Source organism: Dermochelys coriacea, chromosome 20 (genome assembly GCF_009764565.3).
Source record: "Dermochelys coriacea isolate rDerCor1 chromosome 20, rDerCor1.pri.v4, whole genome shotgun sequence".
NCBI lineage: Eukaryota > Metazoa > Chordata > Testudines > Dermochelyidae > Dermochelys > Dermochelys coriacea.
Genome location: NC_050087.2, coordinates 18,058,043 through 18,076,004, shown reverse-complemented (window position 1 = coordinate 18,076,004; position 17,962 = coordinate 18,058,043). Strand labels below are relative to the sequence as shown.

At 62.4% G+C, this 17,962-nt stretch overlaps 1 protein-coding gene across 1 annotated transcript in view; it reads left to right on the top strand.

Annotated features, from left to right (window-relative positions):
* Positions 1-9,618: 9,618 nt before the first annotated feature.
* PDE4A (phosphodiesterase 4A) overlaps positions 9,619-17,962 on the top strand; it is a 107,359-nt gene continuing 99,015 nt past the window's right edge. The window contains exon 1 of the mRNA XM_038379432.2: positions 9,619-9,920. Within this exon, the coding sequence (XP_038235360.1) occupies positions 9,643-9,920 (278 nt within the window). The 5' untranslated portion in view covers positions 9,619-9,642. The remainder of the gene's footprint in view (positions 9,921-17,962) is intronic.

Sequence of the window (17,962 nt, the reverse complement as noted above, 5' to 3'; positions counted from 1 at the left end):
GGCCAGGTCGGACAATCCCCTGTAAGGGCTGGTCTGGGTTTACTCTCCCCAGCCTCGGAGCCAGGCTCGGTGACCTCTTGAGGTCTCTCTCAGCCCCACATTTCTGTGATTCTCTGAAGTTCAGTTTTCTTCTGTACTGGAAGGAAATGAAGATCTTGTGAAACATTTAATGAAACAGGCACAAGCGAGCTCCCCCCCCGCCCCCACAGCGAGGCTGGTGCTCACGTCACTCCCATGGGCCAGGGAGATGCAGGTTCAAGTCCCTGATTGGGAGCTTGGACTTGGGGGAGCCCTGACCACCTGGCTCTGTCTGTGATTGTAACTAGAAATTCCATCCTGGAGCAGAGAGCCAGCTCTGGTCCCAATGCCCTGTCTGCCACGGGCCCAGTTCCCCATTCTCTGCTTCAAGTGCCCTCACTTGCACCCCTGCTGAGTGCCGCTCTTTGGATCCGCTGGCATTTGCTGCTCACTTTGCACCAAGGGACTGAGGAGCTGGGCAATGGTGAATTGGGCTCCTTGTGTGGGGGAGATTCCCATTTGCCAAGCAGCTTCCCCGGCGCTGGCTCCGTGCTCTCCTGTGCCCCTCCCTGAGGCTCAGCCAGGCCTGGGTCTGTGGCTTGTCCCCTCTCTGGGTGCAGGCCGCATGGTGCCCTCTGCGCAGTTGTTATTTTTACAGCAGGGCTCATTGAATAATTATGGCAGGAGTGCAGTTCCCTCCCAGGCAGGCTGGAGTGAACACCCTCTCTGGCCATGTCTAGGTAATTAAGTCCCAATTAGTGGTTTGAGGAGAGGAAAGGGAGGGACAGAGACCAAGTTGTGTCCCTTGGAATGCCCCGGCCGGATCAGAACCATGGGCCACCCAGCCCAGCCTCCCACAGTGGCTGGCACCAGTGATTCTGCTCACACAGGGCTGTGATGATGCCAGCAGCATGCTCGGGGTGAGGTAGGGTGACAGTGTGAATAGGGCAAAGGGCTGGAAATCTGGGTTCAAATCCTGGCTCTGCCACAGATGCCGTGGGGGACCTTGGGCACATCCCTGCATCGCTCACTTTCCCCATGTTAATACAAGCGACTGGGTACAGAATATGCGCAGCTGGGTGAAAGCTTATGACTCTCCTGGACCTGTCTGGCCCGTGGGTCTGTAAACTTGGGGTAGCAGGTGTTTCCTAGTGTGTGTGTCACCGCAGAGACTTCCTGAGCAATGAGGCCATGCTGGATGCCTTGGGAGTGGGGGGAGGGAGTGTGCTTCAACAACTCCGTAAGATCATCCGGGTTGGCTCCTGCCAGCTGATGCGAGGGAGCTGGTGCCGATTATCCAGCAGCGAGCCCCTTGGGGGCTTCCAGACTGAAAGGATGTGGGAAGCGAGCAAGTCCCATGCCACAGGATCGCCATGGCACTGCACTAGCCATACCGCTGCCTCGCCAGCAATGCAAACCCACCACTGAGCAGGCATCTACCCCCTAGGGTAGAAAAGCCCAGGGCTTTTCCATGACTCGAGCCTGTCGCTTCCTCCTAAGATATTGATTTGATTCATTCCACGGACAGGCCCTCGGGCGCAGATGGTGCGTGCAGAGGAAAGAGGATTTAGGTGTCCCAGCTCAGGGGAAAGAGTTTGTGCTAATGAGATGCTGGCTCAGGCAGGCTCGAGGCATTGGCAGGATTGGAGGAGTCCTTGTTTTCCCCCTGTCAGGGCTTCGCTCTGAAAGCTTGAGTAGCTGGGTGGGGGTGGGGGGGTGTCCTGCCAGGGAGGCGGAAGAAGGGAAGGTGAGAGATGTCTGGAGATGGGGTGGCAGAGTAGATACCTCCTTGTTATTAATGAGATGGCAGTAGCATCTCGAGGTGCTTGGGAGTTCAGGGCCACACTTCTGCCTAGGTTGGCCACTCACGATTCCCGGCATGCGGGACAGGCCAGCCCTTCTGGGGAGCAGCGTTATCCCTCCGCTCAGCATGACCTTGCACGTGTGTGTGTGTGCCACTTTGAAGAGTGCGCCCCCCCGCCACTGCATGCGTGACCTCGCATGGGGGGGTACGAGGTCACCCCAGTGGGAGTAGAGCGGCGCCCTCTTGGTTATGGTGTCTCCCATTTGATACCGAACAAACCTCAGTACCGGATGGTGGGTGCACATTACAAAAGCAGCACAGTCCGGTTTCAAACCGGATGAATGCAGGGGGTTGGGACAGTTTTTATAGTGGCGGTGCTAAGAGCCATTGAACCAAACTGTAAATCCTGTAAATGATGGAAACCACTTCAAGCCAGAGGGTGCGGCAGCACCCCTAGTTCCAGCACCTATGGATGAATGGCCTAATTGCGCTGGGCATTGCCCAGGCCCCAACCAAGATTAGGGCCCCGTCATGCCGGGTGCTGCCCAGACCCCGACCGAGATCAGGGCCCCCATCGTGCCAGGTGCTGCACAGATCCTGACCGAGATCAGGACCCCTTGGGCCAGCCAGGTGCTATACTGATGTGACAGCCAGCACAACTGGCCAACATGCTTTGGGTGTTGAACTTGACAAATGCCAGAGCTAAAAGTGTGAGTCACAACAGCTGGAGCTAAGGAGCCAAGCTCCGTAGCTGGGGCTAGCACAAACTCGCTCCCCACCCCATCCCGCAGAGAGGGACGCATCACAAACGCACTCCCTTGTGGGCCACATGCTTCCACTGCCCAGATGATCATCTCCATTTTGCACCTGGGGAGACTGAGGCACAGAGCTTGCGGGGCTGGTTTCAGCGATGCTGGCGCTCGGGCCCATTGAGATCAGGCAACACTTTGCTGAGTAGAGCTGCAATGACTCAGCCAAGCAGCTTCCAAGCCCCATGGACAAAGGGTGGGAGAAGAAGCAGAGGCCCAGAGCGGGCAGAGACGGAGCCAGATCCCAGGCAGAGCCAGGAATAGAACCCAGGGGTCCTCATGCAGTGCCCGGCCCCCTGGGACGCATGGCCTGGCGTATGTGTCCTGCCCCAGGCCAGGCAGCCTGTGGGAGCGCCATGGCCCTGCAGTCATCCCTCCCTTGGAGGCGATTTCTGACCCCGCTTCTGGAGAGCCGGGTTTATGGAGCCGAACAGGCCCTGGGCCCGCGCAGTGCCAGCTTGCCCCAGGAGCCTGGGCCATGGTGCAGCTGTTGTTGGCTGCAAAGAATCACCAGCCCATCCTTGCTGGGGCCTCCCCCCACGCTGAGGTGCTGCTGGGGCCTGTTAAACCCCCCCTCACACCCGGGGCAACGCGGCCAGGGCAGACTGCAGGGGCTGGGACGGGAGCCACACCGGGCTCTTACGTGGCTGGTGCTATCTTGAGCGGCGCACGCCGGCTCTTGGGTGGGTGTCACTCTCAGTGATGCTGTGAGGGGGAGGAAATTAGTGAAACCTGATTGCAATGAAGAGTTTTGCTTTTTTTTAAAAGCCCTTAGAGGCAAGTCTCGTTAGTAGCCTAACAGCAGGCTGGGAGCCAGGACTCCTGGGTTCTGTTCTGGGAGGGGAGTGGGAGCCAGAGGTTAATGCAGGGTGGGGTGATGGGGAGCCAGGACTTCTGGGGTCTTTTGCCAGCTTTGGGCAGGGAGTGGGAGCCAGAGCCAGGACTCCTGGGTTCTGCCCCTGCCTGACTATCCATAAGACCGGAGCTCCTCTAGCGGGCAGGGAAGGATCATTCCCATTTTACAGCTGGGGAGTCGAGGGCAGGGTGACATGCCCAGGGCTAGAGAGGGCACCCAGCAGCGCTGGGGCACTGAACCCACCTCACCTGGCCCACCCCTTGCTTCCTAGGCCAGCTGTTCTTGGCTCTCTGGCTTTGGACAGCTCTTCCCCCTCCCCCACAAAATGGAGCCAACATTCACCTGCTGTAGGCAGGAGCATGGGATTAATTGCCAGGGGCCAGATGAGGTCTGGAGCCCCCGCAGGTAACAGGGGAAGCTCCCCCTTCGTCTCCGCCCTGCAGGCGACAGGGTGCCTGGGGATAGACCCTGGAGCAGCTGAGGGAGTGGCCCTGCCCCTTTTCCTTGCAGGACAGAGCCTGGGGGGAGCTGGGTAATTGTAGCAAATCGCTGGTCTCCCCTGTCTCTGAGTCCCACCAACCCCTTTGCGCAGGGCTGGGTCAGACGCCCTAGTCCAGCCCTCAGCACCCGCGCAGCTCCACGGGCAGCTGGTTGCAGCTTTCAGAGCGCTGTGGCCAGGTTCCCGCAGGAGCCTTTCCCCCTCGAACCGGGAGCTGGAGGGCAGAGGTGGGGCAGAGCCTGGGCCCTGGCGCTGCTGCAAGGCAGCTGAGATTATAAATTTCCCCGGCAGATTGCTCCCAGGGGGTGCTTTGCTGGGCTGCTACTGTGCAGATGGGAGCCAGGCCGGCCGAAATGCGCACCTGCCACTGGGCAGAGTTCAGCGGCTCTCTCGCTCCCGCCCCGGCTCTGCATGTTCACTTAGAGCCTGCCCGCTACAGAGCCCTGCCGGCTTCCCCCCCCTTGCTTTAATTTCGCCTTCACCTCTCCAGGCGCCTTCTCTGACAACAGCAGCGAAGCCCTGCCAGGGAGAAGGCTGGCGTGTGCATGGTGGGGAACTCGATTGGTTTCCAGCACAAGGGGATTGAAGCGTCTTCGGGAGGCGCACAATTGTAGGGGGTTTCTTCACGGCCAGGAGCCCCCTCCCGAGACCCAGCAGAGCAGTGCCCAGACCTGGCCCGCAGGGGTCCCGGGGCCATTGCAGCATGAGCATGAAGGGCTGGTTTGGCCTGACCCCTGGCAAAGGGCCAGTGCGTTGAGCTGGGGCCCAGGCGCTGCGCCCGGTGCCAGCCCCAGAGTGGCGGGGCCCACGGCCGCGGCTTTGAGCTTTGCGGCCGCGGCCCCGGCTCTGACCGAGGGCATTGTGCTGTGTGAGGCAGCCACAGCCGGTGACTCATGGAGGAACCCAATTTAGGCTCCCACAAAGGGGGGCAGGGGAGGCAGCCGGGAGCCAGACCAGGCTTTTGACTTGTTTACTCTGATGCCATCATTTGGGGAAGGTGGCAGCAGCCGTCTCCTTCCGGAAAACACCTCCCCCCAGCTCTGCCGCAGGGCCATGCAGGGGGCGGCCAGCAGTGGGGGGTCTGCAGGGTATGGCTCCTGGGCTGGGCATCTCGCAGGCAGCGGCAGGGCTGCACAGGAAAGGGTGGGAGGCTGGGCAGGCTTAGCAAGGCCTGGCGGTGAAGTTAGAGGGAGGGCTCACTGGCCGTTCCCAGCACCCGGCTCCAGCAAGGCCCGTAGCAATGTGCCCCTGTAACCCGGGGGAAAATTCAGCACTGCCCCTGCCCCCCCAGCCTTGCATAGACAAGTCTTGGAGGGGTCCAAGTACAGGCCCGTAGCCCCCATTTGAGCATGGGCTAGTGCGTAGGCAGCTTGCCTGGGAGTCCCACGAGCCGGGGTAAGCCCCAGCGTTAGTATGGATTTCAGAGCCCTGGGGGCAGGGACCGTGGGCAGCGCCCGGCCCGGCTGGGACCCTGTTCTTGCTGGGGCTCTGGGCAGCGCCCGGTCCGGCGGGGACCCTGATCTCGTTGGGGCTCTGGGCAGTGCCAGGCACAATGGGGACCCTGATCTTGGTTGATATAGCTCCCAGCCCTGCCCATTGTGCCTGAGGACCCACCCCTTCTGTACAACCCCTCCTGCCAGAGCGCAGAGCCCCCTGACTGCAGCCTCCCCCAGCCTATGATACCCACTGCCAATGCTGGTAAGGACCCTGATCTCGGCCAGCAGGGGCCCTGGTGTCGGGGGGGCTCTGGGCAGCGCCCGGCCTGGCGGGGACCTTGATCTTGTTGGGGCTGTGGGTAGCGCCCGGCCCGGCAGGGGGCCTGGTCTCCGGAGGGCTCTGGGTGGGTCTCCGGGGGGCTCTGAGCAGCACCCAGCCCGGTGGGGGGCCTGGTCTCTGCGGGCTCTTGGCAATGCTGGGCCCGAAGGGGAGCCTGGTCTCTGGAGGGCTCTAGGTGGCGCCCGGCCCAGCGGGGGACCTGATCTCCGGGGAGCTCTCAGGGGCGCCCAGCCCAGTGGGGGGCTCTGGTCTCCGGGGGGCTCTAGGTGGTGCCCAGCCCAGTGGGGGGCTCTGGTCTCCGGGGGGCTCTAGGTGGCACCTGGCCCGGCGGGGGCTCTGGTCTCCAGGGGGCTCTAGGTGGCGCCCAGGCCAGTGGGGGGCTTTGGTCTCTGGGGGCTCTAGGTGGCGCCCGGCGTGGTGGGGGACCTGATCTCCAGGGGGCTCTAGGTGGCACCTGGCCCAGTGGGGGGCTCTGGTCTCTGGGGGCTCTAGGTGGCGCCCAGCCCAGTGGGGGGCTCTGGTCTCCGGGGGTCTCTAGGTGGCGCCCGGCCCAGTGGTGGGCTTTGGTCTCCGGGGGCTCTAAGTGGCACCCGGCCCAGCGGGGGACCTGATCTCCAGGGAGCTCTAGGTGGCGCCTGGCCCAGCGGGGGGCTTTGGTCTCCGGGGGGCTCTAGGTGGCGCCCAGCCCAGCGGGGGGCTCTGGTCTCCGGGGGGCTCTAGGTGGCGCCCAGCCCAGTGGGGGGCTCTGGTCTCCGGGGGGCTCTAGGTGGCGCCCAGCCCAGTGGGGGGCTCTGGTCTCTGGGGGGCTCTAGGTGGCGCCTGGCCCTGTGGGGGGCTCTGGTCTCCGGGGGCTCTAGGTGGCGCCTGGCCCAGTGGGGGGCTTTGGTCTCTGGGGGCTCTAGGTGGCGCCCGGCCTGGTGGGGGACCTGATCTCCAGGGGGCTCTAGGTGGCACCTGGCCCAGTGGGGGGCTCTGGTCTCTGGGGGACTCTAGGTGGCGCCCGGCCCAGTGGGGGGCTCTGGTCTCCGGGGGGCTCTAGGTGGCGCCCGGCCAGTGGGGGGCTTTGGTCTCCGGGGGCTCTAAGTGGCACCCGGCCCAGCGGGGGACTCTGGTCTCCGGGGGTCTCTAGGTGTTAGACACAAGTAACAAGCCCAGGGTCCGTGTCCCCTGCTGGGCGCCAGCAGCCTGGTGCATTTGGGCTTCTCACAGGTGCCTGCTCCTGTTCCACCCTCAGCCCCTGGTACCAGGCCAGGCTGGTCCTGGGGCTGGCAGCAGCCATGGCCGCGGGCAGGCTGTAACTGGCTGCCCCAAAGACCCGTCACCTCCGGCGGCTCCTCCCGCGCAGAGCAGCGGGGCCTTCGCTGGGATGCCAGGGCCGGGCCGTGGCACAAGGGCGCGGCGCAAGCCCGGGGGCGCAGCCTGTCGCCCTCTCGTGGTGGCGGCGGCGGGCGGGGCGGGCCTGCTTTGCTCACGGGAAGGGGCCCCCAGACTGTGTGTGTTGCGGGGTGAGCCCGTCGTCTGGAGGGGGGTGATAAGCGGAGTGTTAGCGGGGCTCTGAGCGGGATGGGGGGACCCGGGGCTCTGCATGGGGTGGGGGAAGGAGATGGGGACCGGGCTGTGCGCGGGGATGGGGGGAGGAGATGGGGGCCGGGATGTGCGCGGGCCGGGGGGGTCAGGCTTTGCGCGGGGATGGGGGGCTGTGTGCGGGGATGTGGGGAAGAGATGGGGGGTTGTGCGCGGAGATGGGGGGCTGTGCGCGGGGATGGGGGGAGGAGATGGGGGCCGGGCTGTGCGCGGGGCGGTCGGGCTTTGCGCGGGGATGGGGGGCTGTGTGCGGGGATGGAGAGAGGAGATGGGGGTTGTGGGCGGAGATGGGGGGCTGTGCGCGGGCCGGGGGGAGGAGATGGGGGTCGGGCTGTACGCGGGGCGGTGGGAGGGGATGGGGGATCAGGCTGTGCGTGGGCCGGGGGGGTCGGGCTTTGGGCGGGGATGGGGGGCTGTGCGCGGGGATGAGGGGAGGAGATGGGGGGTTGTGCGCGGAGATGGGGGCTGTGCGCGGGCCGCGGGGAGGGAATGGGGGTCGGGCTTTGCGCGGGGATGGGGGGAGGGGATGGAGGGCCGGGCTGGGCGCGGGGCGGGGGGAGGAGATGGGGGCCGGGCTGGGCGCGGGGATGGGGGACCGGGGCGGGGGGGGAATGGGGGCCGGGCTGTGCGGGGGGAGGAGATGGGGGCTGTGCGCGGGGATGGGGGGCCGGGCTGTGCGCGGGGCGGGGGGAGGAGATGGGGGCTGTGCGGGGGGATGGGGGGCCGGGCTGTGCGCGGGGCGGGGGGAGGAGATGGGGACCATGCGCGGGGATGGGGGGCCGGGCGGGGCGGGGGGGGGAGATGGGGGCTATGCGCGGGGATGGGGGGCCGGGCGGGGCGGGAGATGGGGGCTATGCGCGGGGATGGGGGGCCGGGCTGTGCGCGGGGCGGGGGGAGGAGATGGGGGCTGTGCGGGGGAATGGGGGGCCGGGCTGGGCGCGGGGCGGGGGGAGGAGATGGGGGCTGTGCGGGGGGATGGGGGGCCGGGCTGGGCGCGGAGATGGGGGCTGTGCGCGGGGATGGGGGGCGGGGGGCGCGGGGAGGAGATGGGGGCTGTGCGCGGGGATGGGGGGCCGGGCTGGGCGCGGGACGGGGGGGGAGATGGGGGCTGTGCGGGGAAATGGGGGGCCGGGCTGTGCGCGGGGCGGGGGGAGGAGATGGGGGCTGTGCGGGGGAATGGGGGGCCGGGCTGGGCGCGGGGCGGGGGGAGGAGATGGGGGCTGTGCGGGGGGATGGGGGGCCGGGCTGGGCGCGGAGATGGGGGCTGTGCGCGGGGATGGGGGGCGGGGGGCGCGGGGAGGAGATGGGGGCTGTGCGCGGGGATGGGGGGCCGGGCTGGGCGCGGGACGGGGCGGGAGATGGGGGCTGTGCGGGGAAATGGGGGGCCGGGCTGTGCGCGGGGCGGGGGGAGGAGATGGGGGCTGTGCGGGGGAATGGGGGGCCGGGCTGGGCGCGGGGCGGGGGGAGGAGATGGGGGCTGTGCGGGGGGATGGGGGGCCGGGCTGGGCGCGGAGATGGGGGCTGTGCGCGGGGATGGGGGGCCGGGCTGGGCGCGGGACGGGGGGGGAGATGGGGGCTGGGCGCGGGGATGGGGGGCCGGGCGGGGGGGGAGATGGGGGCTGGGCGCGCAAGGCGGGGCAGGCGGCAGAGCCGTCAGGCGTGGGCGGCGGGAGCTCCGGGTCCGCGCTCGGAGCCGCTCCGGCCGGTCTGTCCCGTAGCGCAGCGGCCGGGGAAGGGGCAGCGGTGCCGGCCATGCGGAGCCCGGCGCGGGGCAGAGCCATCCCGGGGGGGGGCTCCCGGGCCCCCGTGCCTCGCTGCGCCGCCCCGTGACATGCGGCGGCGGCGAGACCCGGCTCCGAGCTGCCGCCGCCCCCAGCCAGAGCCACCCGGCGCCCGCCCGCCCAGCAGCGCCCAGCGCCGGCGCCGCTGCCCGCGGAGCGGAGCCGCCTCGGCGCCGCGGACCCGTCTATGCCCCCGCCGCCCGCCATGGAGGGGGCGCCTGGAGCCGGCGAGCCGGGGGCTCGGGGCCGACCTCGCCTCTGACCCAGCCTCGGGGGCGGGGAGCTAGAGACTCGCTTCGGCTCCCGCTTGTCACCGGGATTCGCCGAGCTCACAGAGTCCGGCCCCGGGGCGCGCCGTGCGCTCCTCCGCAGCTCCCGGTGCCGGGGCGCGCCGGGCTCCCGCTTTCCGCAGCCCCCGGGCGCCCCGAGCTCCCTCCGGAGCCGCCTGCCTGGCGCCCGGCTCGGCCACCAGCCCGGCTCCGGGGCGCCCCGTGCGCCCTCCTCCCCGCACCGGGATGGAGCCGCCGCCTTGCTCCAAAAAGAGCTTGTCCCTTTCCTTGCCCGTACCCCGGGAGGGCCAGGCCACCCTCAAGCCTCCCCAGCATCTGTGGAGGCAGCCCCGGACCCCCATCAAGATCAAGCACCGGGGCTACTCGGATACGGACCGGCACCCGCCCCGGCACATCGAGCGGGCAGACGCCATGGACACCAGCGACCGGCCGGGGTTGAAGAAATCCCGCATGTCCTGGCCCTCCTCCTTCCACGGGACCCCCAGCCACGGCACGAGCAAGCGGTAGGTGCCAGGGGCGCACCGGATGGGGAGCGGAGCGCTGGGGGTGGGGGGCAGGGGAGTGAGGGGGGGTCAGAGGGACGACCAGGTGGCCTCCCCACAGTGCAGCTGTATCAACCCCCCCCACACACAAGGGGAGTAAGACTCAGGATTGCAGGGCATTGCTGTGAAAATCTCCGACACCCTCCATCCCTTGGGTAAGTGTCCAGCCCTGCCTTGGCGAAGTGGTCTGTGTGACTGTCTGGGGGGGCTCCGCTTAGCCAGCAACCCCCACTTCCAGGATGTCCCTCTCCTCCTAGCAAAGCTCTGTGCGTGTGCACTGGGACAGGGAGGGATTGAGGGTGGCTCAGAGCCACCCCCTGCTGCTGCTGGCCCTACAGTCTTTGGCAGAGCTACTTTCTTGCTAACTAATCCTGAGCCCTCAGACGGGAAGCTGAAGGGAAGGCGGTTCTGAGATTTGCAAAATGGTCCCAAAGGCTGGGGCTGGTGTTAGAAAAGATTAAGCTGCTTAATCTCACTCCCCGTGTGTGTGTGGGGGGGTCTGATACAGCTGCACTGGGGGGAGGCCACCTGATCCTGAAAATCTTCCGGATCGGCAGAACAAGGGGTGAAATTATCCAGGGTCTGGTCCTTCGTGTGCAGTAAACCCACAGGAGCCCTGTGTCGCTCCCTGGATTTACACCACTGCCAAGGCAGATGGGGGCTAAACATTCTGATTAAGAAACAAAACGCCAAGTCCTGGTGATGAATCCGCCTGGAGAGCTGGGGATGGCCAGTGAGCCAAACTCTTCAGGCTAGCCCTGGGATCCTGGGGAGGGAACAGAGCCCAGAATTGCAGCCGCTGCTGAACAGCGCATGCCTTGACACACAGCCACCAAATCACTGGGTGCACAGGCGTGTGTGCGTCCGCCCTATTGCTAAAACCAGCTCTGCAGACAGTGCTTGATGTGGTCTGAAAAGTGGGGGGGAAGGGAGTTGTCTGTCATAATCTGGGAGCTGCACCTTTGGTCCGGCGGTGCTGGCATGTGCCCCGCCACGGGCTGGCTCAACTCAAAGCCAAACCAAGCCATGAGCTATTTGTTGCTGTGCCCGTGACCCATAGCGTAGCCTCTCACCCACCCCACGCCCTGTAGGTCTGTGCTCCTGGGGGAGGTTTGGCTCAGGGGCCAAACGAGCCCTTGGGTCTGGTTGGTTTTGCCCTTTCTTCTCCCTGTTCGAAGGAAGAGAAACTCTCTGCTGTTCCCAAAGGACGCGCTGCAGGACTCCCCGTCCCGGGGAGCAGGCTTTGAACCCACAGAGATGCTGGGTTGTTACAAACCGGGAGGGGCAGAAGCGGAAATTGACCCCTGCTCTGCGAGAGGCAATAAGCCGTTGGTGGGTTTGTTGTTTTAAAGCGTTCTCTCTGAGTCACCAATCTGCGCCCGTGTCCGATTGCACTGGAGCTTGCCATGGCAATTGTCGTCGGGCTGTTGCTGGCTCCTGGGGTTTCTGGCTCCTTGTCCCGTTTGTAGTGCGACTCTGCTGGGTTGGGGAGACTCTCCTTCGCCGGGGCCTTGCTGCGGGACAGGGCGCAGCATCAGAAGTAAAGGTGCGATATAGTTGCAAAGCCCTGACAGGGTACTGCTGTTTTGGGTTAAGAGCAGCTTATTTCAGTGCAATGTCAGTGGCTTGGCCGGGGGTTTAAGCTAACCTGAAATAAGCCGCTTTTAAATCGGTACCTCTGAGCAGGGGATCGCGTCGCTTTAACTTAACCCGTTTGAAAACTGGTTTCAGTTCGGCCTGGTGCAGCTGTCCTGTGGGGCGGGGGCCTAGGGCTGCATCTGTGTGGCACAGCCAGGGGGCCGTGGACCTCCCCACCTATTTGCGGGGTGGTCAGTGCTGGGCGTGCTTGGTGTGTGCTGGAGAAGCACCTGGTGTGGCATTCCACACAGAAGGGCCCCATATCTCATTCCCCCTGAGCCAGCCAGTCTCCCAGCTCTAGGGCCAGAGAGGAGCCGTCCCCCTCTGAAGGGAGAAAGGGTTTGTGTCCTGGTTCCCGCACCCCTCTGAGCCACACAGCCCTGCACCCCTGCCTTGGGACCAGATTGGAGCCACTCCCCCGACGGGAAAGGCCCCATATCCCGTCTGCCACCTCGTGAGCCAGCCAGTCCCCCCGCTCTAGGGCTGGATCAGAACCAGTGGATCAGATCTTGTGCCCCCTAGGGGGAAAAGGCCCATTGCCTAGTCCCCAACCCCCCGAACCAGCCTGTCCTACAGATGTGCAAGTCTTCCAGGGACTTAAGCTCTCTGATATGGAAGCACCGTGGAGCTGTGGGCTGGCAGGGTCTTCTGGCTCTGACTTCACTATATGTGTGATGTTGTTTAGGCCACTGGCTGGCCTCTGTAAACCTGGACGTGCAAAGCCTGCCGTGTTCGCTGTAGGAGGCTGATTTTGATTTTCCAGGCTGTGTCTTAGCCCTTTGCTGCATCTTTCTCCTCCGTTTCTCACAGGGGCTGAGGGCTCTTGTCACCTGGAGCAATGGGTGGTGTTTAAAAAAGAACCCTTTGAAATCTCCTGCCCCGGGTTGGCTAATCTGAAACATTTACTACCTGCGGACAGTCATTGTCCATGGGAGAATGCTGGTGGCATTTAAAATGTGCCAATTCTTCAGAGCAAACGGAAATTAAAAGGCCTTTAAGTTTCTTTTCAAGTCCTACCTTTGAATGAAAGTTCACCCAGCATTGCAGCCGCAAATCAAAGCGTCATCGAAATAGGACGTGGGTATTAGAACATTCCCTCTGAGGGCCATTATTAACGCTGTTCCCTGTGATTAATTCCTCGCGGAATGGCTGACTTGCCAGCTCTATTTCTGGGGGTGTGACTTAGGGTGCATTTTCTTTTCCCCCGTGCATAAAACTCAAAGGCCCGCCTGCCTCTTGTGTGGAAGGTCGGGCTGGAAGATCCTACGGTGCCTTCTGGCTTTAAAACCCATAGAATGGAACTGAGGAGCCCTGGGCTCAGATCTCCACTCTGCTGCGGGTGGGACCAGGGGCAAATCACTTCCCTTCTTGTGGCTGCACACGGGGAGGGAGCATGCTTTCCTAAGCTCAGGGGTGTTTTGGGGCTGTGTGGTATAGTGGCTAGGGGCACTGTACCAGGACCCGGGGTCTAGCCCTGGCCATGCCCTCCTTTGTGTACTTAGACATGTCCTTTCCCCTCCCAATCCTTGTGCAGTTGGCTTTTAGGGCAAGGCCTGTGTCTTGGCGTGCGATAGCACAGGGCCTGGATCTCGGCTGGGAGCTACTGTAATACATGTCAGTAATAAGACCAGATGGTCGGTGCCTTCTGAAAGGTCGTCTGGGCAGGGATTGCTGGACAAACCGGGTGGGCTGGGTCAGCCCCAAACAGGAATTCCCACCCCTTCCCCGCGAATCCCTCAGGCGCCAGGGAGGTTTTCGATCCATGTCACTCGTTACTCAGACAGTCCTCGCTCTCTCGATGGAGGTGATGGGTAGATTTAAGTGTGCTGAGACTAATGTGAGGATTGCATCAGTGGGCCCCCGCTCGGCACTGTGGGAGGGGATGTCTATCCAAGGACCATGGGGCAGGGGATATATTCCCAAGATCTGCAGCTGGGGGGGTGCGGGGGAACCAAACAGCTGTTAGATCCTGACCCGAGGCCTGAGTGTACAGCAGCTGGCTTTGGTGGGAGCTGGCACAGGGGTTTCTAATCCAACCTAATCCCCACCTCTCTGCGGCGCACACGCTGTGTCTGGGTGATTGACTGCCTCCACCTCCCCGGTTGGAGCCGTTAAGCTGTGCCACTCGGCACCTCCGCCTCTTGTTCGCTGGTGCTAAGTGGCCATGAAGCCTGGAGATTAATAGGTGCTGAAAGCCACATATCGCTCCTGTGGCTTGGGCAGCTTTGCAGGCACCAATGCCATGGCTAAGACCAGTGGCACTGAATGCCACATGTCCCGTATCCATTGGCACTGCAGGGACCTTCGGGCAGCGGATTTTGTTATGCAAAGTGCAGTTCCCGGCTGAGCAGAGATGGGGTGAATGGAGTGGAATGCGCTATGTGAGCGGGTGGGACTGTGGCCGCATCCCTGGGGCCTGGCTTACAGTCACCGCGGGGGCTGCGTCCCCAGGCTGGGCTCTGTTTGTCTTTGCGGAGCCTCAGGAACTAGGGAGTCCCTGGGAGAAGGAAGAGCTTGGCTATGTCTCCCAGCAGCCAGGCTATTCCTATTACTTGGTGTATTATGGTGGCATCAGCTGATATCAGGGCCCCATAGCCTGGCTAGGGCCTGCGCTCAGCCCAAGGACCCCTGGGTTCCGTGCTCTGCCCTGCTTGCTAGGTGACCTTTCCTGGGTCACTTTACCCTTCTGCCAGCTGGATGTGCTCTGGCCCCCTTCCAGCCCCGCTCAGCCCAATGCCTGAACCTACCGGAGAAGTGTGGACTGTCACCAAGCCAACCTATCTGCTGCTGTTTTAAACCTAGTTCTCTGACTCTGAGATGGGATGGGGAATCTCTGAAGGCACTTCCCTCAGCCCACAATCCCGTCAGCCAGCAGAAAGATTGTCAGCTCTTGGGGGCAGAGAATTTCTATCTGTTCTGTGTCTGTACAGCGCCTTGCGCAAGGGGGTCCTGGCCCCCAGGTGCATCCGTTATTCGAGTAATTCACCAGAATAAAAGGTTGCGGCTCCCCCTCCAAGCTAGCTGTAAAGGAAGAGGCACGCTGGCTCCTCACCCCGCTGAGGGGACAGCCACGGCTGGAGGGTGGAGCTGGGACTGGCTCCCTCAGAGCAGGTCTGCCAACCGCTCCTTGCCCCAGGAGAGCTCCAGTCAGGAGTACAGCTTCCCCACCCATCTGTCCCCTTTCTGGACTCTCCAGTGTCAGCTTCGAGGCTTTACCTCTCCCGGACCGGCGGCTCTGCCAGGCCCAGCCCAGACCCTGCGTGACCAGTGGGCATGGGACCTGGTGCCCTGCGGTGGTTCCGTGCCCAGCGGGGAAAGGATGGATCAGACTGCTGGCTTGAAGCCAAAGCACTGTTTAGTTAGCAGTAGGAACAAAGCACCTAGAGAAACAGGATTTTCAAACCAACAGCCTATCTGCACCTCTTAGCTAAGGCTCCTCATCCCCTGAGGGCAGTCTGGGCCGGCCTAGCTTCTTCAGATACCCCAGCGGGTCCTGGGGGTCAGACAGGTTCCCCCAAACAGCTCCCCCTTCTCCTTGTTACGCCTACCTCAGTTCTTCGCTCTGCTGGTTCCCAGGGCTCTTCCTGCCCTGCCCCTGCCTGGTAACAGCCTCCGAGCCTGATCTCCAGCTGTTCCTCTTTCTTCCTGCTGATTTTCCTGACAGCCCCCTGTTAAACAGAACCAATATAGACGTACGGTAAATATCCAGATCACCCGGCCAACACGCAGTGTTCATCAGCTCCAGATCCATCACAGCTTCTGTCCTGCACTTCCGTTCCCAGGCTCTTATCTATGTTAATCTCTGTTTCTCCAGTGTCTTCACTCCCAGGATAATGCTTTACGGATAATTAATTAACCAGGGAGTTATTCTTACCACTCTCTGGTTTCATGGCCATGAGAACAGATGCAGAGAGGGGAAGTAACTTGTCCAAGTGTCCCACAGTTAGTGGAAGAATCAGGAAGAGGACATGGGAACCCTGACTACAAGACCTCCTTCCCTCTAACCCACCAGACCCCACAGCCCTCCCCAAGCTGGGGAGAGAACCCAGGAGACCTGGCTCCCAGCCCCCCTGCTCTAACCCACCAGACCCCACTCCCCTCACCAAGCTGTGGAGAGAACCCAGGAGTCCTGGCTCCCAGCCACTCCTGCTCTAACCCACTAGACTCACATTATGCACTAATACTGACTCTTCACGACCTTGTGTGCTTTGGGATTCAGTGTGCTGATCCCAGTTCTTTACAAGCTGGTGCCTGTGTCTGTACGACCCCAAAACAGCCAGAGAACAAGAATTGCTTTGGACCCTTCTGGAACCTGCTGGCTTCCCCCGCGCAATCGGAGGGCCCAGCCAGAGGGGTTTGCATGTGCAGGGAGCTGCTTGGCGCAGGGAAGCGTCGCCGTCCAGCACGGAGGTTTGGCTGTTTGAGCCATCAGCAGCCGCTTATAGCTACTTAATGCCCCCACCTCAGCATGGGCTCCAGAGACCTTCCTCTCCCCTGCCTTGGTCAATTGCATTTAACATTGGGGCTTGATAAGTTTCAGAGTAGCAGCCGTGTTAGTCTGTATCCGCAAAAAGAACAGGAGGACTTGTGGCACCTTAGAGACTAACAAATTTATTTGAGCATAAGCTTTCATGAGCTACAGCTCACTGCATCGGATGTTTCATCTAAGGTGCCACAAGTCCTCCTTTTCTTACTGGGGCTTGAACGTCAGCAAATGATTTATCTATTTCCCCCCCCCCCCCGCTGCCCAGCTGTGATCTGCATCCTGGCTCAGTAATTGTAATAAGCCCCCGGCTTGTGATGCCACCTTCTGAGCGAAGGTCTGGTAGCCCCAGCTCTGTGTGAGGGTGTGCCATGCGCCCGGTCAGACAGTGCTCCTGTGCCCTGAACCCCTCTGCCCCCCAGTCCCTGTGTGCTCGGAGATGTACCATGAGCCAATGGAACTCTCTGCTGCCAGACGTGAGTGGGGCTGAGGGTATAGCAGGCTGCTGAAAAGATCAGATATTTTGTATGTGCAGTAGGACAAGGATTTGGGAGCGGTTCCTAGGAGGCAGGTTACCCCAGCGCCGCCTCCAGCCCAGCATCTTGCACCTGTCTCTGCAACTGCTGCGGCTGGCCACGCTACATGGGGAGCTGGCAGTTCCTGTGTTTGCTTTTGCCTGCTCTGATACTGTTTCCATCCTTTTGGTTCCTTCAAATTGGTGTGTGGCCTGTCCCTGATTACAGTCTCGTTCCGCTGCTGACACGGCCGTTCGCTTGCCCTGGCGAGAACACTCCTGCTCCGTAGCAGTGACAAAGCACTTCTCATCTCCAAAGCACTATGTGGTGACCTGCCCGTCAGTCTTCACTCACTTCCAGGCCAATCCCCCTTCTGCTCTGACAGTCCCCGTTTCCTAGACAAAAACCAGGCCACACATCTCCTTCACCCTGGCCTGCACGCTGCTGCTTGCCCCAGCGCTTTCCCCCTGATCTGGGAGCATCGTGTGCAAGCAGCAGAGAATCGAGCATTGTGAGAACCACTGAAACTAGGCAATTGGCACCAGCTTCAAATGACTGATTTAACCAGCGTGTTCAGGGGTTTCACCCTCGCTCAGATTAGCTTAGTTTGCATCGCAGGCGTGGGTCACGAGAACTCTCTCCGCTCTCCATGTGGCAGCTGCAGTCCTTAAACCTGGGGTATGAGTTCCCAGAGCTCCTGGCTGCATGTGAACAGGGGGGCTATTGGGTAGGAAAGGTCTGGGGGTCAAATACAGAGGGAACAGGATCTCCCTACTCGCAAGTCCCGGGTTCAACCAATCTCACTGAACTGATTTAACTCAAATTTGTGTGTGGAGACGAGGCCTTAGTTCGTTTTATGTCAACTGGGAACAAGTTTAAGCTAAACCAGAAAAGAACAACCGGGGGGGTCATGCTAGGCTAAGGGCTTGTCTACATAGGGACACTCAGGAAAATTAATCCAGATTAATTTTCAAAGTGGATTAGTTAAAACCATATGAAACCCTTGGTCGGTTACTCTTGTTCAGAGTGAAAGTGGCCTTAATTCAGAGCATTTTAATCCACAAAGTGAAGCAGCATCGAGGCCTCCTCTGAGCCTCTCTGCACTGGGCTGGATTTTAAGACCCTTCCACGCTGGCTCTGCAGGGCCCTGCTGATGCTCTTCCCATCCAGCCGCACTCGGCGCTGCCCAGCGCAGGTGCCTGCCCTCCCCAGTGCCAAGAGAACTCGCTCCCGGGTGTCTCACTGGGGCTGCTGAGCAGGAGCCAGGGAAACCCCTGGCCAGCGGGAGACGTGTGGGTGAGGCTGCACTGCAATCAATTAGCCCTTGGCAGCTTCCTTCTGTGCTGGGAGGCTGGGGGGGGGCAGGC